At 43.6% G+C, this 22,940-nt stretch overlaps 1 protein-coding gene across 1 annotated transcript; it reads left to right on the top strand.

Moving 5' to 3' along the window:
* Window positions 1–1,211: 1,211 nt before the first annotated feature.
* LOC138516949 (zinc finger protein 268-like) lies at window positions 1,212–14,453 on the top strand. Its single transcript, XM_069632427.1, has 2 exons — window positions 1,212–1,378; window positions 8,888–14,453. The coding sequence occupies exon 2, from the start codon at window positions 9,545–9,547 to the stop codon at window positions 11,207–11,209; it is 1,665 nt and encodes a 554-aa protein (XP_069488528.1). The 5' UTR covers window positions 1,212–1,378; window positions 8,888–9,544; the 3' UTR covers window positions 11,210–14,453.
* Window positions 14,454–22,940: the final 8,487 nt, after the last annotated feature.

The raw sequence follows: 22,940 nt of genomic DNA, 5'->3' as shown, positions 1-22,940 counted from the left end.
AAAGGAATTGAGTAACTACATCAAGTTAAGCAATATTTAATCAATATATATGGATCTAAGGACCATAGATTAGTGATGTGGTCTTTCTCTAGCTTTACTTTAGCAATCTGCGCCATCTATATTACTTATTTTATATGTAATTCCAGCGTGGTCATCCAAGAGCCTTAATAAGGGATTCTAACACCAAATGTAAAACCTTCAAAAATTGTCTATCTGCTTCTGGTGGGCCTCCCGGCTGTCACCTGAAGACAACACAACACAAGGGGGTGTAGGGGCACAGTCAGTTTAAACTTTGGCCCCAGTATTGCATACATGCCAACATATTCCATTCGGGAGACACTGTTGTGTACGTGGTCACAACAGACACTACTCCCAATATTTATTTTGTATTATTGGACTTGTAGTGCTGGGTTTATAATGGGGAAAAATTAGGACTGCAAGTCCCAGAATGCACGTTTAAACTTCTGCAGGTCATGTTGGCATTTGTTGGCATTGGAGAACAGGCTAGTGATTAGTGTCTTTCCTGAGAATATGATATTGCTTAGTGTCTTTCCCGAGCATATAATGGTGATTAGTGTCTGTCCTTGGCACGTGGCAGCAATTCCTGTCTTTCCTGAGCATGTGATGTTGATTCCATCTTTTCCACGCGTGTCATTTTATTTCCATTAGCACAAGTCCCATAATGCAGACTTAAACTTGGGCGGGGCTCGTAGCGCCCGAATGGAATGGGTGATGCTCGCATTGGCTGCCAAGGACAGAGATAACTCTTCCCTCTGCCCTTCCATGTTGCTTTCCAGGGGCTGCATAAGTGCAGCTCTGTTACCAGAGATAAGTGTGTGGAGTTTGAGAGTTTGAGCGAGCAACGTGAAGTGGAGTCTCCTATCAGAGAACATACCGGGGATTAGTGTATTGCCTGAGCATGTCTTTCCCGGGCACGTGGCCTAGCATGTGATGGTCCTTCCGCTCTTTCCCCGAGTACGCGCACGTGACCGGGTCTTGTCCGGGCACGTGGCTGAGCATGGATGGTGCTTCCGGTCTTTCGTGAGCATGCGTAACACAGTAGTGTCTATTCAGGGCGCGTGGCCGGGCATGTGATGGTGGTTCCGCTCTTTCCGCGCATGCCTAGGTTATTGGAGACTATCCTTGGCACGTGGCCGAGCATGTGATGGTGGATAGGGCCGTTCCGCGCATGCGCAGTTTATTTTCAGCAGCACAGAGCTTCTTGGCCGGGGCGGGTTTGGAGAGCTCGTGTGAGGCATCGGCCCCTGTCTCTGGGCCCCTGTTTTTGTCTCTCAGCTGCAGCTCAAGCCCCGAGAATTCTAGGTGGAGGGAGCGGCATAAACCAGGGAGACCTTCCATTCCAAGAAGATTTCATGAGGTGAGTGTTAGACCTCTTCCCTTTGCCAATGCCCCGGTCGTTCCTGTGAGACTGACCCAGGACTCGCGGGTTTGGCCCCTCAAAATAATAAACAGAGGCCGCAAATTAAGTGAAGTGGCAAGGGGAGAAGGAAGGTGCTGTATGTATGCTGTTAGGTAGCCAGAGCATGTGGTCGGCATAGATCTTGTGTTGGGGTGTGCCAGGTAGCTGGCAATTAGTGCCCATGTGGGTAGAGTCTACAGGGTTGTTGGAAGTTGTTGTCAGAGTGGTGGAAGGAAGGTGGTAGGCTGGGGTGTCTGGCGGTGCACGGAACTGGTAAGGTTTACATAGTGGACTAGGTTGGTGTCATTGTCTTAGGCTGGTTAGATAGCTCAGCGGGTTCAGCTCTCGCTGCTGGCATCTAAGTGTGATCTGCAGGTCTCAGGTTCGAATCCCGGCAAGGCCAACTCAGCCTTTCATCCTTCCAAGGTCGATAAATGAGTACCAATTTTGGTTGGGTGTTATTTGATGTAAATATGTGCTCTGTAAAGCGCTTTGGATTAAGACTCTATATAAATAACATCATTAACATTATGGTCATAAGCGGAAGGCAATCGAGTATTTGCAGGGCTGGGGTGTTCTGAGAAGAAGTTGGTTGTGTGTTGCTGGGCGGTTGTTGTTGGCCATGAGCAGGGAGGTGGGAGGAATCAGGTGGGCTTGGGTGAGGGAACAATGACGGCACATGTAAGGCATATTGAGCGGTGGTGCAATACACTGCAGGGCACAGCTGATGCGCAGGCTGGAAGCAGGTGCAAAGTCTTACCTTCACGGTATGTCCGGTGATCGGGATAGCAGCAGGAAAGAGAGAGCGACTCTGGTGAGCCGGCCTGCATGCTTGTCTGGCAGAGACAGGCAATCACAAGCTTCTTTGGCCTTTGGAGCTGCCCAGCTTTGTCAGCCAGCTCACTGGGGTGGGCCGTTTTAGGCTATCCTCTGGCCAATCGGAAAGCTTTGAACACGGAGCAGGCAAGATGGCTGCTGCAATGACGTTCACCCAGATAGACTCCCTCTGAAGCCACATTAATAGAAATATTGTTTTTCAAGAGATTCTGAGGATTTGGGAATAAAGCAACCTCTCACCAGCGACATCTACCCCAGTGCTGGGAGTTAGTACCTCTCTATCTTAGTGCTCAGAGAGTGTAAAGGCAGGAGAGACACCTTGCAATGAACGCTGCACATGCATGGTGATTGGCAATAGAGATGGCAAGCCGTAAAGCACAGTATTCACATGTTTCATGAAAGTACCGGATCGTAATCCAAACTAATACTTACTGATTTAAGATGAACCTGTTTAGAAAATGTTGTTCCAGCAAGGAAAAACACTTTCCTAACTTTGCATGCACCTCTAAATCGGCCCTGAATGTCTATTTCCTGAATTGCAAAATTGAGACAGAATTTTTTTTCGATTTTAACAGGACTATTTATTTTCTTCTAAGTAAAGTGAACTTATTGTAGGCCTATATATATATATATGTATATATATATAGGTCTAACAAGGATCAAGCCCAAATGGGCTCCAACTACCGATGCCCATTTGGCACGCCGGTAACGTGTTATCCATGTGTTTTGTTCCGTATTTGTCTTGGAACACTTTGGGAACAAAGTTACGATCTCTACTACACGTTGCCAGATAACCATACAAATTCAGTTGATTGACTAATATCTCTCTTTACTTATCATGGTAATTTTTCATACACCCTGGTATTCCCTATTCTGTAGGAACAATTCGCTTCTTACCGGGACTTTTTCTCAATTAAGTTGTCGAAATGTATCCAAATTGCTTTTGATGAATAGACTCCTCTTTGTGAATCTATGTATATATTATGAAAGCTTTGTTTTATGTTTTTCTTTCTTTTTCAATATTTTCATTTAACGTATGTAAAAAGTGATTTGGGTATAAAGTGTGTTTTGTTTATTAAATATTTGTACTCTAAAGACTTTTCTTTGGTTCCTTTTATGTGACTTTTTCAAAGCACATTCCTTTTGCATTATTCTGGAGATATAACCAAAATAATCGACAGAAATTAGGACTGTCTATCGCGTGGGTACCTTGTTTGGATCTGTTTCAAAAGTATATTTTGCCCTCTCTCACGCTTGCACAAAGGGGCACCCCTATTGTTCGTATAAATCTAACAAAGATCATGAACATGCTAAATCTAGTCGCAGGTACCCCTAACAAGTTTGGATTGGATAAGCAGGAATTAAAAGTGGCTCCTGGGTATCCCTCATTAGCCAGTGACCAGGAGCTACCACTGGAGAACGGCAAGCCAGTATATAGCATTCCCCATAACTTCCACATAAGATGCAAATATATAATGTTGTCCATTATTTATTAAACTTAAAGCTTTAAAAGTTGTATACATGTGTTCTAATTGTTAATTATAGATTGTCCTGAACATACAGAGTTAAATTCACATAGGTGTGTTTGTTCAACATCAGTTGGTCTAGGGATCCAGAAGTAGCTCCTGGTAGCTGTTGGTGCCAAGCTAACCTGGCTCTACTAGGTTGCAAGCAGGAGCTAAATGGCTACCAGCTCCCCTCAATTTCTAACCCTGCCCTAACCCTGCATACATCAAGCACTTGCCCACCCTGGCCATAAGCACCAGACCTACTCACTCCTGAGACGCGGAGTGTAAAGCCAACCTGAGCAATAAGTACTCCATCCTCACAAGACCTTCACGCAAATGGCATCCTCTTGAACCATCAAACTGCAGCAAATGTCCTGGGAAGCAGTTGGCAGCAGTGTGACTTGTGACCAGGATATGGCATGCTGGTGCCTCCCCCCTGTTCCTTGCAGGTGTTTGCTGAAGGCCTGGAGTCACTGCTGTGTGTCTCTTATTTCTGTGTTGCAGAAGCTTTAAGCTTAACTGAGCCCCACAGTCCTATGTCGGTGGACCCTGAGCGCCCCTGTCATGTGAGTCAATGTAAGTGTCGTCTGATCAGGGACAAACATACCGAGAAAGATGGAACAGGAGAGTGGCACACACTTTGTCTGGGGTTATTGCCTGGTACTGATTGTTCCTCTTGTTTGAAGGGGGATGGAGGCACTTTATTTTCTGAGCAGTGATGAACATACACTGCTGCTCTTGTGAAATTCAGAGCATACATGGCTCCTGTGAGAGCCGTGGGTCATGTCTGCAGTCCTCTTTCCATGCCTGTCACACTGGAGGAACTAGAAGTGATGTGGGTTTGAAAGGGGAGATAGGAAGTGACAGATTATTAGTGGTTCAGAAGAAAGAATACTGTTGTCAGATACACACATCATTTCCATGCCTCACCACATTGGTGACAAAGGTGAACGACCCACAGTTCTCCTTCTCACCACTTTCATTTGTTGTGCGTTGCCAAATGCTGCACATCTGTGCTCGAGTGGAATGAGTCATGAATATCTTGGTTTCTGGGCTAATCCATACTGTAGTAGAAGTTGAGGTAGTTTTCGGGGGTCAAACTCTTCGGTCTTTCGCCCTCTTTGAAAAAATGCAATTTGGTGATGTTGCGTCGGTGTGAAAGCAAAGACGGAGGAACCACTACCTCACCTCCGAGGTTTTGGGAGAATTTGTACCGGGTTTTAACACAGGGACTGCGCCACACTTATTAATTATTAGAATAATAAGACAACTTGAGTAAAGGTATCAATTCATAAATCTCCCATAGGAGAGCCCATTTTTATTGACACGTGTTTCGGCTCTAACAGAGCCTTTCTGAAAACGGGGCATTAATCATAAACACTGCATCAATGATAGACCAAGGTGAAAACAAAACATTTTGTTTCCCCATGTATGGACAGAGAGTACGGAGGGGTAACAGGTCGGATTGTATAGGAAGTTGAAAATAAAAATAAAAAATGCAAAGAAAAAAGAAGGAAAAAATATACAAATGAAACTCAAAAATAACTGCATGTTACATGTCACATGTCTAAGTCATGGTAATTGTCTCACAACCATTCTAATTACTTAATACTATCCATTGAAAAATAATATTTACTAATACTGTAAAGCAAAATGTATTTACATGTATTCGTTTTCATTGCACATATTGATAATGATAGGTAAGGTCAAGTGCAGTCCACTTTCTAAGTGTATAACACATGCTCTTACCATCCATTTTAATGTTCCTCATGTGATCATGTGAATGATGGTGATCTCTTTCGTATGTCACTGGGTTTCAATCCCACCTGTAAGGCATGTTCTTTTATTCATATATTTTTGTAGACAGTGTCAGTGTGAATAGTGCGTATCCTCATATACTGACCTAGTTATTCATTCTTGTACATAGGTTTTAAAAGTGCCTTGTTTATTACAAAATCTAATATATTGTTGTGGATAATTTACAATCAGCGGTTCTTCAAAGTGTTATTCCTCTATTTTGATCTTAGCACATATGCGCGTGCAAGTGCATTGTACCCTATCATTTCTGTTTCACAGCATTTTAGAACAGAAGGCGAAATGAATAGCATGTCGATAAACATCCCTTAAACGTTGCGTGTTCGGCACATATATTAAAAGTCTAAACCTTGTGAGTTGTGGCACATACCCCACGTTCTAATTATTCTTAACTCCGTCCCGACAGATCCCACATTTTTGAAATACCACAGCTTGCTTCCCGTCTATTCTCCAAGGGCTTACCTGAAAAGTGCAACGTCCATGTCACTCGCGTCGGCTCGCCCAGTCGAGTGCCACGTGGATGTTTATACTGGTTGTCATGACGAACAGCAGAGTCTCTCTATTCTTTCTTGCTCCGCTTTCGTACAGCCGCCATATTTTGGGATCCTAATCATGTATCAAATGCAGTTCAACGAAAAACACCCAACAAATGACATGTATTACTGGATTGATGTTTTGAAATAAAAGATATATCTGCAAGTCTTGATTCAGGAGCTAATCATGTGCACAGTGATATCGTGTGCCGTATTACAAAAGAAATAAAATAACTAAGACTCAATTTTAAAATTTTTGAAAACATCAGGGTGTATACCCATGACTGCTCGATCAAAATAAAGAAAAGGCAGAAAACACCATGGTTTACTGCTCCCTACTTCTAGTATAATATGTTTAAAAAAATAATTAGATTTCTTCAATAATTACTGCCAGTGCATTTGCATAGCAAATTGCTGCGATCCGCCATATATGTGGTAGTTTGGCATTAAATGGTAAATCATGATTTAAAAACTGGTTTGACTTTTGGTTAAAGCAGCTGAAGGCATCATACATATGCAGCATTGGTCACTAATGTGTCTAAGTGTTATAGATTACGAATTAACCTATGGATGTCATGTCAATCGGATATATTTAGTTAATTAACCTATTCCAATTTGTTTGTGAGCAAAAGATCGATTTTAATGATAGAGGATACCATGGGCCTCATTACGAGTTTGGAGGCAGCCATGGTGCTATTAGCACCATGGCTGCCTCCAAACCGGGCTCCATTACCGGGTTCCTCCAATGGGGATTTACCGGGTCATTCCGACATAGGAGGACCCGGTAATTCCTCCTTGCAGGAACCATTCCCCATTCCCATTTGAGCCCCCATAAGGCTCAATGGGAATGGGGAGGGAGGTAACAACGGGCACATTACAAGTGTCCCGTTGTTACCTCCCTCTTCCCCTTGAGGGACCCGGAAAAGACGTCTGGTTTTACCCGACGTCTGATCTGGGTCCCGCAAAGGTAACCTCGTAATCTGCACTCCCGTAATGAAGGGGGCCGCTCCCGTACCGGCTCCCTTCATTACGGGAGCGCAAGGTTCGTAATGAGGTCCCATGTCTTCAGAATGAAATTTTTAAAATCCCAACTGATTTGTAAACAACTCCTTTCATAAGTGTCAAACAGGTGCACTTACTCTATTACAAATGAACATTCACTATTAACTTGGTATTATATGTGATTGATGTTCCACCTCATAGATGACTATGGGCCTCATTACGAGAGGGGCGGTAAGGGGTTAACGGCGCCAGTAAAGGTGCTGGTGCAGTTAACCCCTATGGGCCCCATTACGAGGTACGCTCGCGGGACCCGCTCTAGACGTCTGGTTTTACCAGACGTCCTTAGCAGGTCCCGCGAGTGGCACATCCTTCTAACAATGGGTCCATCATTAACGGGTCCGTTGTTAGCATGCTTCCCATTCCCATTGAGCCCTATGGGGGCTCCAATGGGAATGGGGATGGACCGGGTCCGGGTTCCCTGGATAGGGAAATACCTGGCCCTCCAAGGTCAGAATGGCCTGGTATTTCCCTATTCAGGCAACCCGGACCAGAGTCTGGAGGCAGCCATGCCATATTAAGGGCATGGCTGCCTCCAAACTCGTAGAGATGCCTATGTCTTCATAAATAAAAAAAAATGCACCATTTCATTTTCACAGTTTAATCCAAATTCCATTGTTCTGAATTTGCATATTAAGCACACTTTTGCTTGTCTCAGGAGACAAGCAGAAGCTCTCTACGTCATTAAGATGCTCCCAGGTACAAGAAGCAACTGGTGACCGGGATGACTAGCGTATCTGAGAGCCTTCCTGGTTTAGTTGCATGGGGTGGCCCCTGTTCATGTGCTGCAAGTGGCTTTGTTTCTGGCATGGGGTACCACCTTTGGCAGGCCGTTTCCCTGCGTCTTCTTGTCCCTGCCAACATGGCTGTCTCAGGATGCAGTACATGTGGGGCATTCACATATGATATGGCATTTATAACGCTCCTGTGCACAAGTGTTTCTAGGTGCCACGCAAATGCAGGTGACACAATATGGATCACTGACAAGCCAAGAAATCTAGTCACTCACCGTAATATTCCCTTCCTGCAACACAGGTGATGCATGTTATTTCCGTCCATGCTGGTTTCCAATGCCATCTGTTAGTCTCTCATTTGAAGACAGTGCATTTGCCTAGATGCCTGTGTTTTGCCCCTAATCTATCAGGATGGTCTTGTTCTTCAGGGTCAATGATAGTATATACAAAGTTTGTCATCACAAACTGGCAGTGTGTCTAAATCGTGCTAATGTCCTCTTTTCTACACCATATGGGTTTGTATGCTCCAAGTCTTGTTATTTGTAAATAATGAGTGTTTTGACATTCTCCAGTGATGTTCTTCTTCTGAAGAGCCGGATGCCTCATTATAAAGAAATCATGACATATTTCCCCAGCCTACCATGTGCCATGGTTTCTGCACAAATCTGCAACCAGACGGGTCTTCACTGGTTGATCTCTTTCCCTGCCACAGAATCCCTGGAGCCTGTGATTGAAGGAAACAATAAAGGTCACTGGGTCCCATTTATATTGGTGTCTGGGTTTATTGATGCTGATAGTCAATGGCTGTCCAGTATTTTGACATCAGTTTCAATCTGTGATGTTTGCATGGTCAATTGGTAACATGTGTCTTGGTGTCAGTGTTAATCCTAGCTCATGCCAATGTGTCAAGTATATTGGATTCAGAATATGTTTTCTGTTCTTTTAGTTCATGGAAAACTAACACCAGACTCTCTTTATCAGTCCAACAGGGAGAAAAGGAGCAAACATGGAAAAGTGAACTGTTTTTTGAAAATGTTGGTCAAAGAACCCTCTCCCCATGATTGCTGTGGAAGGTCTTCTCTGCATATTCCAATCTTGGAGACAATTGTACCAGCACTGACACACCTTTCATTCAAAAGGGCCATTTAAGGCCACACCAATGAATCCATGCTGGGGAGACAGGAGAGAGGAGATGACACGGACTGCCACCTTAAAGAGCCAACCGAGTACCTTCATTTAGTGCATCTCTGTAGAAAATATTTACCACATCTCATCCACGTGGATCAGCACATCGTGTGAAAGGTTCTCAACACTGATTCAAGTGGTTGCTACAGTGCTACTCCTTCAGAATCAATGCTATTCATGTTCTAGTGTAAGTCTGTAGTAAATGTTAATGATGCAACAGCAGCAGCCAGAGAGAAACATTTTATGAACAGAAGCCTCAGTTCATTATGCACATAGTTCTGTACGTTATCCTAGCCTGCCCTCTCTTTGAGGTTCCACGTATATTTGCAAAGCTGTGCCTCGCCTGGTGACACTTACCCATGGAAATACTGTATGGATTGAATTGTATAAATGCACTGAATGTGACACGGATCTTCATCCAAGGAGAGACTATTTAAACAAACCATCCACACGATGGAGGGTGAGGGTGCATTGCCTGAACATAACGAGGCTTTCAAGCAAACAGATCCTCTATTAGTACATCCCAGAATTCACACTGGGAAGAAACCATATAAATGCTCAGAATGTGACAAAGCTTTTAAGCAAAAAAGTCATCTGTCACAACATGAGACAATTCACAACAATGAGAAACCACATAGTTGTTCAGAATGTGACAAGGCCTTCAAGCGAAAAGATCATCTGTCGGAACATGAGAGAATTCACACTAATGAAAAACCAAATAAATGTACAGAATGTGACAAGGCTTTCATTGCAAAGAGTGCATTATTAATACATCAGAGAAAACACACTGGGGAGAAACCATATAAATGTTCAGAATGTGACAAGGCCTTCAAGCAAATAGCTCATTTGTTGCAACATGAGAGAATTCACACCGAAGAGAAACCACATAGGTGTTCAGAATGTGACAAGGTCTTCCAGCGAAAAGATCATCTGTCAGAACATGAGAGAATTCACACTGATGAAAAACCCCATAAATGTTCAGAATGTGACAAGGCTTTCATTGCAAAGAGTTCGTTATTAATACATCAGAGAAAACACACTGGGGAGAAACCATATAAATGTTCAGAATGTGACAAGGCCTTCAAGCAAATATCTCATCTGTTGCAACATGAGAGAATTCACACGGATGAGAAACCACATAGGTGTTCAGAATGTGAGAAGTCTTTCGCTACAAAAGGTGATTTATCAATACACCAGAGAAATCACACTGGGGAGAAACCATATGAATGTTCAGAATGTGACAAGGCTTTCATTGCAAAGGGTGCGTTATTAATACATCAGAGAAAACATACTGGGGAGAAGCCATATAACTGTTCTGAATGTGACAAGGCTTTCAAATCTAAAGCAGGTCTCCTGTATCACAATGTAACACATGCTAGTGAGAAACCATATAAATGTTCAGAATGTGACAAGGCTTTCAAGCAAATAGCTCATCTGTTGCAACATGAGAGAATGCACACCGATGAGAAACCACATAGGTGTTCAGAATGTGACAAGTCTTTCACTATGAAAGGTGATTTATCAATACACCAGAGAATTCACACTGGGGAGAAACCATATGAATGTTCTGAATGTGACGAGGCTTTCATTGCAAAAGGTGCGTTATTAATACATCAGAGAAAGCACACTGGGGAGAAACCATATAAATGTTCTGAATGTGACAAGGCTTTCAAGTCTAAACCAGGTCTCCTGTATCACAATGTAACACATGCTAGTGAGAAACCATATAAATGTTCAGAATGTGACAAGGCATTCACTACTAAGCAATCCTTGATACAACATCAGAGAAAACACACTGGCGAGAAACCTTATAAATGTTCTGCATGTGACAAGGATTTCATTAGAAAAGGTGATCTATTGGTACATCAGAGTACACACACTGGTGAAAAGCCATATAAATGCACAGAATGTGACAAGGCTTTCAAGTGTAGATCGAGTCTTCTATATCACAATGTAAAACATGCTAGTGAGAAACCATATAAATGTTCAGAATGTGAGAAGGCCTTCATTAGGAAGTACTCCTTGATAAAGCATCAGAGACAACACACTGGTGGGAAGCCATATAAATGTACTGGGCCTCATTACGAGTCAGGCGTTAAGGGGTTAACGGCGCCGTAAACGGCGCCGACCCTTAACACCTGATTACAAGGTCCCTTAGCGCCATGGTGATTTTAACACCTGCTTTTTGCAGGCGTTAAAATCCATGGCGCTAAGGGACCATGGTGCTAATTACGCCACCGTAATTTACGGTGGCGTAATTAGCACCTTCCCCACTCCCATTATGCCCTATGGGGCAAAAATGGGAATGGGGAAGGGTAAAATGGGAAATGGGGATTTGGAATGGGGCGGTAAATCCGCCATCCACCATGGTGTAAACATAGTTTACACCATGGTGGTAAGGGTACGACCCAGGCGGTAACTTACCGCCTGGGTCGTAATGAGGCCCACTGAATGTAACAAGGCCTTTGTTACGAAGCACTCCTAGATAAAGCATCAGAGACTACACACTGGTGGGAAGCCATATACATGTACTAAATGTGAAAAGGCTTTCTGGCAAAAGCAGGGTCTCTTGTATGACCAGGGAACACACACTAGTGATACCCTATATAAATGTTCAGTCTGTGACAAAAGCAAAAACTGATTCAGAGTCAGAGAATTCACACTCGTGAGAAAACTTTCAAATAGTCACAATGTGACAAGTACTTTATGCAAGAGGGAAGTCTGTTGGTACTTGGGTAAAAGCACACTGATTTGAACTCATACAAATGCTCTGAATTTGAAAACATATATTTAAGCAAGGGGCAGTCTATCTGTGCACGAGAGACATCATACTGTTGGGAAACCATATAAAGGTTCTGAATGCCACAAGGCGTGCAAGCGTAAACGTGCTCTCTTGTAGCAGCAGGGAACCCACACTAGTGAGAAGCCACATACATCTTCTGAATATGAGACGGACTTCATTATGAAGCAAATCCTGGCAAAGCATCAGAGAATAGACAGAGGTGAGACACTATATAAAAGTGAATGAGACAAGGCTTTCAAACATTCATTAGGGAAAGCCTGGTACAGCATCAGAGAAAACACACAAAAGTAATCTGTCACAATTCCTTCATGCAAAAGAGTTATCTATCAAACCATGAGACAATTCACAGTAAGGAAGCACCACACATATGAACTATTGTAACATGAGACGATTCACACCAAAGAAACACCGCACATGCATTGCAACATGAGACCATTCATATTGGGGTGAACTGAAAATGGCACAACAGGAGCAGCACAGACTCAGTCTTCCAACAATAAGATCCCACATCCATCAAGTCCAGGCAGTGAACAGGCTTAGGCTTTCACACGTGCCTAATGAGTGTAAATAGGAGGCCTAGTGTTCAAGTGCAACAACTGCATCAGCTAAAGAGTTCCACATCTCTGATACTAGACGCAGTCTGCACTGGCTACCGATTAGTCATAGAATATCTCTCATAACCCTGGTACTTACTCACAAGTGCCTGGCCAATCTTGCACCTAAGTATTTAGTCAACTGATTCACCCCTCACACCGGTACACGTCCTCTAAGATCTGCCCAGACCTAAACATTAGCTTTGCCTAGATTTAAGCTACAGAAAGCAGGTGCTTCTAGCTACCCAGTCCTTGCAGCTAAATAATGGAACTCACTCCCTGTTACAGCACCACTAGTATACCGATGAAAGGATACTGATGGAAAAGGATACAATTGGACTTGCCCTGTAGCGAAGAGGAATAGGACGACGTCCATTGAGAATCAGACCTTCCAACTAATGTCACTCTCTAGCTGGGTGAAAATGACAGCTAAAGAGAGTAATTAGTGGAAAGGGCGTGTAAGAGACCAAGATCACAGGACTGTAAAAAGAAATGAGAATTACTTTAGTATATACCAAACCCAAACTGAATGTTATAATCTTTCTAAACAACACTAACCTGTGATAGGAACAGTCCCCAGTAGAAACCAAAGTCCATAGGTCCTCCAAGGAACAACGAAATAGGGAAGGTTGTTAATACGGGAACTAACCCAAACGGAACGAGGGCCGCACTAGAGTTGGGTTGGTGCACTCAGGGTAGCGTGGAATTGGATGAAGGAAAGACAAGGTCCCTTAATGAGATGACAGGTAAGCCCTTAATGAATCAGTGAGGATGGAGTAGAACGACAGGCTGAGAGAAAAGCTATTGACTAGAATAGCTAGCCTACTGTTCCCCTGTTCCCTGTGAATTAAAGCAATGGGAGCTGGAGTGGGTTTGCTTGCTCTGGCAGAGTGGACATGCTGAGAAGACTGATTATGCACTGTGAAGACACGTGATGCGGTGTGATGGTCAGCAGATGGTTCCAAATGGGAAGGAGCATTGATGGTTGTTGTATGTTGCACCGCAGAGGAATACGATGTAATTTTTGGTGAGAGAACGCCCGACGACTCCAGGCGGAAATGGAGTGTTGTTGAGTACGTTGCACCGCTGAGGAACGCGGTGGAAATGTCAGCAGAATAAAGGAGCCGACTGCTCCAGATGGAAGGAGCGTAGGAAGCTGACTTGCTTTGCGCCGCTGAGGCCTGCGGTGGAAGGTTGGCAGTACAGTCAGCCGGCTCCTCCGGGAGAATGGGAGGAGAAATACTGCCCACGGAAACGCTGTAAAGCCGTAAGGAAATAGACCGAAGCTGCGGGACACAACTCCAAGCTTCAATGGAAAAACGATCAGAAGCAAGGAACCCGAAACCCTTCTGGGTTTAAATACAAGTCACGTGAAGACTCGCGTAAACGCATACGTCTTCAACAAAACCACGTGACATGTTCCAATTTAAAGGAACAGAAGGAATCTCCTGTGTGTCTGACAATATACATAAAGAAAGAATAATGTTATACCGTGCGTGCTTTTATTAAAAAGGACGCTTCCCTGGGAGTTTGCTGAAGAGACTCCAGTGGGTGTAGAACGGTTTGGCTGTCCTGTGGGCAGTGTGAGCATGAGGTCTCTGATGTTTGGGCTTAGGGCATGCAGGCATGACACTCCCTAATTCACTTAGAGCAGAACCTGCCTTTCATTATTTGAAGAGTAAGGCCACAAACTGCCTTTTTGAGCAGGATCAAGCTGCCACTTGCCAGCTAGAATAATAGCAAGCTGAACCTTATCTGGTTGTTTATAAATACTTTAACCTTACCTGTAAATTTGTACCACTTTGTAAATTGTAAATCTATTGCTTACATTATGTATTGTTAACTTTAATATGCCATTATGTACCTGTATTGTTCTACTTTTCTGTAACCTATGTACATTTCAAGAAATGCGCCCAGATGCCTTAAGGCCAGGTGTGCAATACAAATAAATAAACTAAACTAAACTGCCTGCCGACTATCAAAGAACTGAATGGAAGTCCTTTCTCCCCAGTCATAGGATATGTGCATTGATATGATATGATATGATAGGTTATTTATAACGCGCTTAATACCCAGAGGTTTCTAAGCACGGACCCGGGGATCGAACCTGCGTGCTCCGTGTCGTCTTGCTTCCAAGAAGAGCACGTTGCCGCTGAGCTATCCTCCCAAGACATTACATATAAGGCATAATTATTAACCATCAGGTTTTCCATAATGTTGCCACACCAGAAGAGTTTAACTTACTCTGTCTCACCCACTAACCTTCTGCCACCCAGGAACCTTAAATATGCCTCCTTAATGTTTTGGTCATCGTGCTAGAAGGGTGAAAGAGACTACTCCTTTCAGGCCCTGCAGTATGTACGTATGTGTACGTGTACCCATATTACCTGAGAAACATTTGGTACCAACTCCTGATCTTGTGAGGGATTCGACCATCCACATGGGAAGAGTGCACTCGCCTGGGCTTTTTTTGTTTGTTTAAAAGAATGAATGATGGGAGATCAACCTTCGAAAATATGTGGGGCCAGTCCTGCACATATTTTCCACGCTCACCGCACAGCAGAAAAATAGTCATGTACTCTGGGAGGACACAGTTTACCAGCACCGCCCTTCCCTGTCATGTGTAGCTGACACCTGACAGCGCGGGTACATCAAAAGCCTTTGGCCGTAAGGAACCTGATTAGAATTTCAAGGCCCCATGAGAGTTAACCCAAGAAAACAAGTTATGGTACCCAAAGGAATTCCAAGATGCAATTCTAAGTTTCTCCTGGCTACGGTTCTAGATTGTTACTTTTGTTAGAGGCAAGACTTTTCACTAAGGGCTCTAGCCATGACCAATCCTTTATGACAGCCGAAAGAGATGCAAACTGTGACATGATGGTTTCATTCGGAAGGTTAGATGAAGTCTTGGAAGGCACCGATCCGCTGTTCAACTCACTTACGTTGTCCTGGGTCTCTACAAAAGTGTGGGCAGCTTCTTTTGAGTTAAATAGATGCAGAGTGAGACCTATTTGGATGAGATCTGAACGATGGTCCCACATCAATTTGGATATGATAGCTGAATGGAATTTGCATATCATACGGTTATTGTTTGTGAGACTTAGCGCAATCCAACCGATATCCGCAGAATTCAAAATTCTCACCGGTGTGATGTAATTAACAGCATGGAGAATAAAGGAATGGTTGAGTCTGCGCCTGCCATTGATGGCAAATTCACTAAGCCATCCCATAATGTTAGATGTTTCAGGGGTAAAATATGTTGCGGAAGGCTCAGCTACGGCCACAACTTTGCCACTATAATCAAGGTTTTTGGGCACCAATGATGCCATATAATTTCCCATTCTCCCATCTTGTAGCTTATTGGTTACAGGAGACACTGGAGGCTGCCCAATACTGGGAATAATCCCTATTTCTTTGGGAGATGTTAGCATGTTGATATCTGCGACACATGGGGTTGTAGTTACTGAAATCCCTACATTTTAGGGAGGTTTAAGTAAATGATTATTCAAAACAGCCATGGAAGCTGGTGTTACCTCCAATTTTTTGAGTTTGATAACCGAAAAAAAGTTTGCTAGTTGAGTTTGCTTAGTGCCTTCGACACATGAAGTAGAAGGAAGAGAAGGCTGCATTGCATCACATCCTTTGAGCAGCATTGGATTTCCAATGTTAATGTTAATTAACAGGCCTCAGGGAAGCCCTGGGTGCAGGAAGTGACAATGGAGACCAGACGCTAACGCCGCTTTGTAATGAAATGTGTCAACTTGGTACTAACACCCCTCTTTGGTATGAAAGGGCAGTGAATGTCCTGTCTAGAACCACTTGTTGAAGAGCAGGGAAGTATGTGAATTGTAGGAAACAAAAGTCTGCCTGCAACTCCCTACTTCAAAGGAGGCCCATGTTGTGATCAAGCACCACATAGAGCTGAGATAATTAGGGAGACTCTTTGATGTACCATAGACAGGACGATGGGTGGGACTTAGAAGTATATTTTGTCTCCCTTCCCTTGTCTCTTGCCAAGTGCTCTGATTCTGACCTGAAGCATCACTGAAGATTGTTGGAGACCCAGGATTGGCTCAGTTAAGTTAGGATTGGCCTACACCAGTCCCTGCCCCCGTTTGGCTTTAAAAGAGGGCTGAGCCCCTCACTGATCAGATCATCTGAAGACTTTGCAAGGAGTAAGAAGAAGGGCTCATTTGGACCCGACCTGAAGGTACAATCTACTTTACATCTTCCGCGGGTGAAGGAAGGCCAGGAGTTCCAAGAGGGAACTAAGATCCCCCTAAACATCTCCCAGGGAACAGAGGGAGATACCGGACTCAGAGGACCCGTCCAGCAGCACCAGAACCGGTACCCAGCCAGCACACAGCATGTCCTACTAGGTTCTGACAGCAAGCTTCCTAAGTGGCAAGTGCCAAGGAGTCTCTGGACAAAGGACAAGGCTATTGCCCGCTAACACCCTCCTGAGTTTTGGGCCATCAGCCGTGAAAGGACACAAGCCCTGCAAAGAAGCTCGGAGGAGTGCCACACAAGCATCATCTAGCGTCCATCCTTTGACTTTGACATGTAAATGTATTTGTACTGTTGTAGAAGTTCTTCTGAACTAAAAACAACAATAAATAAATAAATAAATCTGCCATAAGAATCCCTGTTGGTAAAATGTTCCTTGCTTCAGGGTTTTCCTCTGTAATGTACGATAATACTGTCATGAACGTTTCCAGTTTTACGTCCACAAGGTATTTCTGTTTGTGCTACGCTGAGAATTTGCTTATTCATTTGATGTACCACCACTTGTTCTTATACAATGTGTCCATGAGAAAACATTTATTTATTGATTGGATGTTTATAATGTGCCATCTGTGATACTATCACATAAAAGCACGTTATTTGGAAGATGGGACGTCAGAGGGACAAAGGGAAGGAAGCTGATCCTTGCGGGCTTGCAGCATTCAAATCAAGTAAGTGCAAGAGAGGGCGAAGGGGAGAAGTGTGAAGGAACAGTAAACAAGAGAACGGCGCACGTAGGAGCAAAACCTGCACCAGAACAATAGTCTATAAGTGCTAGGGTCTCAAAACATTTATCTTGAGGAGACTCCCGATTAACCTAATAGCAAGTAGGACTTGAGACCGCAGATTGCTGACACATAAAGCATAAGGCCACTTGTGTTGAGCAACAAATGGTTTTTTAAAGAAGCAAGTCTTGACACATTTTATAAAAGGATGATGGCTTTCTTCTTATCTGAATGCCATACACAGACTATACAAGAGACTAGTCCCCACAGCACTAAGAGCCCTGGGAATACTTCATCACTGCCACTGTAAGGAAGGCATGGTATCAAACAGTGAAGACAGACACAAGTGATCACAGTTCAAGGGTGTTTATTGAAATTAAATGGGTTGATTGAATGCCTATCTAAACCTAAATCTAAGGATAGGAGCAACCTACAACCATAAAATAATAATGACCAGTCCTAGTGGAGTCTCTGTACACATAAAAGGGCCTATACCAGTAAACCTATTGCCAATCCTTACTTCTAAATACAAATGGTGTGGAGAAATGTTGTATGCAAAAGAAAGTTGTTCAAGAAACAATATGTCGGGATAGTTGAGCAGTTGGCTTGCCTTCCCCACATATTTAGCATGGGGCAAGGTGGCACACTCGAGCTTCGCACACACTCTGGCTTCTCTGTCACGAGGATGCAGTTCAGAACATAGATATCCGGGCCTTCTGCCAAAGTCTCTTTCTCAATAAAAGGCTCTTATTGCAGAGTCCCTGGCATGACAAACAAGTACCAAAATTCCTTTCTCATCAGGTTTTTCACATTCACAAGTACTTGGGTTTACTGTCACCACGGCTCTCCTCAATTGGGCTCAGACTTTATAATCTCACTTTCTGTACTTTCTTTTTATCAAAATTCAAAGACAGTGCGATAGATTTATCTTGAACCATTGCAGGGTCATTTCGATTCACTCCATCCATAAGTTTCACTTTATTGCTTTTGTTTCTGCCACGTCTTGGCTGGGTGAATCACACAGAGACCTTTGATCAAGCACACACGCTGTGCCGGACCAATCTGTTACTTTGTCTCGTACCTTTTCTGATTCATATTAAAGTTCAAACATCCATCGACAATTGAGCTTTACTCATGTCTTTCATCACACACGTTAATACGCTTGAGCTCTTCATACAATGTTGCCGCTTGCAACCTTGACTTCAACACAGACCGGTCTTGCATCGGTCTCACCAACTCACTGCCTGTGTTGATCTCTCTAGCACTGCTTTGGTCCTGGAGCCAAGGATGGTACCACTGTGGCTGCTGCTCCTCCCTGACTCGGCCAGTCATGTAGGAGGGCCCTGGGTATCTCTGACAGACAATGCAGGATTCTTCAGTCTTGTTTCTGGCCTTATGCCTTTTAATCTGAAGGTTTCAAAAAAGTCACAGTTTCTCACCGGAAAGGTCAAGGGTATCTCCCTCCTTGCTCTCTCTTCTTGGTTTGCCGCCTTTCTCCCCTCGTTCAGCTGCCATCTGGAAAACGCTGTTCTTTCGTGTGCTTTGCCTCGTTTTAGCATGTTCTCTCGTGCTCTGCCTTTTATCTTTGTGGGGAAGCTTAATGTAAGTCAGGTGTGAGTTGTTAACAGTATTTGCCTGACTTTGCCTGACCATATTAGTGGGACACGTCAGGTACAATGCTCAGGTATGAGTCTGTTTTCTCCCAGAGTCAGCTGCCCGTGTGAAATTATTTGTGTAGACAAGGGGGGGGTATAGTTCCCAGGTATCCTACCTAATAGAATGGAGTAAAGGTGTTATGGCGGGAATACCACATCTGGCCATTTGGTGTCCCACTCCCTGAAGACCCCTCACCCAGATGATCCTCTGGCACTGGGCTACCCCCAGGGTCTGGATCCCAAGGTGATGGCTGTGCCCTGGCCACCTGAGAGAGATCCCCAGGGTTCACACCACTGAGTTTCTGTGGGTACCAAACAGTCAGGTCCTGAAGAGGCAGATCTTAAACGCCTAGGTGGGCAGTACCTAGTCACTTTACAGTGGCGGTAGCTAGAGCCAGTGCCCCAATGGCCTAGTGGATGATGCAAAGAGATGAAAGAGATATAGGCATCAACCATGGGCCAGTGCACTGGCTTTCGAGCTAGAACAATGCACCTTGTTTGGAATGACCTGCATATGGTGAATTAGTGACTTGGGCACAAGGAGGTCCAGACTTTTGGAGTGCTTGAGAGGACCAAGGCGCTATTTACTTCTACCTTGGTGAAGAAGATAAGACAAGAGAGGGTGCACTTGAACCTGTGGCGCTCAACCATGGGGGTGACTAAGACATAAGCATGATTCTCATTCATGAATGATAAACACATTGGCTCCTTTTTTAAGGAAATATTTTGGTTATTGCTGTACATGTAAGTCAGTTACTGAATGTATTGTGCTTATTGAGATTTGCAAGGCAAGTACTAACGTGTTAGGTTACCACATAGTCCACTGAAAATAAGATGGGTAAAAGAAAAGGGCTTTTTGCCTCTCACCTGACATGATCTAAAAACCTGCAGTAGTTCCGGGTGCCCTATTCAAGGAAGGTAATAGTCTGATTAAAGAAATGGACGTTTCTTTTGTGTTTTGATCCTGAATATATACAAACTCTAAGCTAGTAAATTAAACTGTCCAAAACAGTGTACATCCATACAGGGCTTGGATGCTCAGGCCAGGGCACCACAGGCACTATTAATGGAGTGAATCAGCCTTCTCTCCTAAACACCTGATCATCACCTACCCTTGGGACATGAGCAGAAATGCCATTCCTGATAACTCTCCTTATGCGGCAGAGTGCAAAGTCATAGGTGGCCTAGTGGACACTTCATTTGGAGACGTGCAAGCCAAGATTGTAGAGCTGAATGTGGTCCTGCCTCTATGTCTGCTCTGGAAATGTGTTCCCCACAAGAGAAGCAGGTGCCTCAAAACAGTTATTTTACCTGCTGACAGTGATTATTACCTCTAATGTCCAGATGATAGCACAAATATTGCTTGTACTTCCTGCCTAATGCATCCATTATTATCTCTACTGCCTCTCTAGTGAGGTCATTACCTATATTTACTTAATCATTGGGCCATTATTAGTTATACTGGCTCCCTAATCAGTCCATTGGTAGCTATAATGCCTCCTTAGAAGGTCAATTATTACCCCTACTGGTTTTACTGGGGCGATTATTGTCTGTTCCATATCTAAATATATATATATATATATATATATATATATATATATATATATATAGGGGTTTTGGGGGGTTTGGCGTTGGGTGGGGGTTTGTGGGGGGTCCCCCCCACATATATGTTACAATTGACCTTCACAATTCGGTCAATTGTGAAAAGGTCAATTGTAATTCGAACAGTTGTAAAATGAACAATTCGTATACAACCTCCCAATGGGCTAATATGACCTGTACTAAGTAGCATTATAGGGCTATTATTACATACACAAGCTCCATAAAGGCTACGTTGACACATAGGGCCTCATTACACGGAAGGCGGTAACCATGGCGCTATTAGCGCCATGGTTGCAGCCTGTATTTTACCGATTCCGCCTTGGTGAATTGAGGAATTACCGCCATTCCAAGGTTGGCAGGGCGGTAATTCTCCATTCACCAAGGCACTTCCCCATTCCCATTTGAGCCCTCATAGGGCTCAATGGGAATGGGGAAGGAGCAAATAACGGTACCGCTACTAGCGGTACCGTTATTTGCCCTGAAGTCCCTCAGCGGGTCCCTTCCTTAACGTGTGGTCTGGCCACACGTTAAGGCCAGGACCCACTAAGGGACCTGGTAGTATGGCACTAAGGGATTACCAGCACCGGTGCCCTTACCGGTGCCGATAATCCCTTAGCGCCATCCATGTAATGAGGCCCATAGTGTTCCTTCTTAATGAGCCATAGCTATCTATACTACCTAGCCCAGCTGCCTTCAAACTGGGGAGAATATGTTATACGTCTCTCTTGGAAAATTAAAGGAATTAAAAGACATGATTGGTAGATAGACTTCGGAGTTGATTGCTTTTTCATTAATGTTTAATGGAGGCTTGCAGAAATCTGAAGGATTGATTTTGCTTTAGGTTCAATTTAGTTTCTGAATAAAATGCCATTGTTGTGTATTTCAACTGTTTGTTTCAATTATTTGCAATTTGTAATATGTTATTTTTTAACTATAATATGATGTACTGTGAGGGGTCAGAAATGTGAGGCTGACAACTTTGTGAATGTTTTTCAAAAGAGGCCATTTTATTAAATTAAAAGGTTGGATAAATGCCTCACTGTCCCTACCCTGATGAGGATTTTCCTGCCTGAAATAAACTAAAGGAAACACTCTAACAAAAGAATTCCGTCCCTCACACTTAAATATACACTAACTTAACAAGGTCATTACAGCTCAATCAACAATAATACAACCAGCTAATTTCACAATGTACCAATTATATCTCCTTCAGATCTGGGTGAATGTCCCCTTCTGTGATTCAAGCAGCTTAACAGATCCAAAAGAAAGTCAGGGAAATCCTGCATCACAAAAAGTTCTTTGAGTTCCAATCTGGACAACACAAACGTTCCAACAGAATTCTTGTTTGTTCATTAGTTCCAACAAAAAGGTCTTTGCCTGGATCGGTCTGTACCGGTTCATATAACCACTTGCATGACAATATTGAAGACTTCCACCTCAATTTATATCACTCTTGCTTCACCAGTAGTAACTTGTCAGGATGTTGTAATATTACTTGACAACAACATTTGTAATAGTGTTATCACTTCAATATACATCAATCTCTTTCCAACTCTACTCAATAGAGCTGTTGCTCGTCAATCACCTCCAGAAATCACCCTCCTCTGTGTCGCCATGCGCCTGGTCTGATCACCATAAAATATCATTCTCCATTAATTCTAGTCCACCTACAGATAAACCTAACCTTGCCCCTCCCACCTCCACACGCAACAAAAAGGATATTACGATTGAGAAATTACTCCCCTCATCCTTCCTCTCCTGAACTTCGCGTCCACCACATGCACAGACTGTGCTAGTTGACATCTACAACCGTGCCATGTTAAAAGCCCTCAACACCATTACCCCTCTCAAACTGCGCAAACAAAAACCGCGGCTCCACATTAATTCCTGGTTTACACCGCACCTACACGATCTGCGTAAAGAAAAAAGAAAAGCTGAGGCTCATTGGAAAAGCTCACCTTCTCTAGTCAACAAAAACAACCTTACCACAGCCTCCCTCACCTACAAGGAAGCCATCCTATTTGCTAAAAAGGAAGTTTATAACAAAAGGATCATTCAAGCCCAATCAAATACCAAGGAACTCTTTAAGATCCTCAAAGAACTTGAGTCGCCTGTTGCCCCGCTTGTTACATGCACCCCAGACACAGATTGCTGCTCCAATATTCAAAAGGCACTGCTTGACAAAAT

The sequence above is a fragment of the Ambystoma mexicanum genome, chromosome 6q (assembly GCF_040938575.1).
Source record: "Ambystoma mexicanum isolate Mex_15411 chromosome 6q, UKY_AmexF1_1, whole genome shotgun sequence".
In the NCBI taxonomy this organism is placed as follows: domain Eukaryota; kingdom Metazoa; phylum Chordata; class Amphibia; order Caudata; family Ambystomatidae; genus Ambystoma; species Ambystoma mexicanum.
Note: the sequence above shows the minus strand (reverse complement) of the source record. Positions and strands in the feature narration are given on the sequence as shown.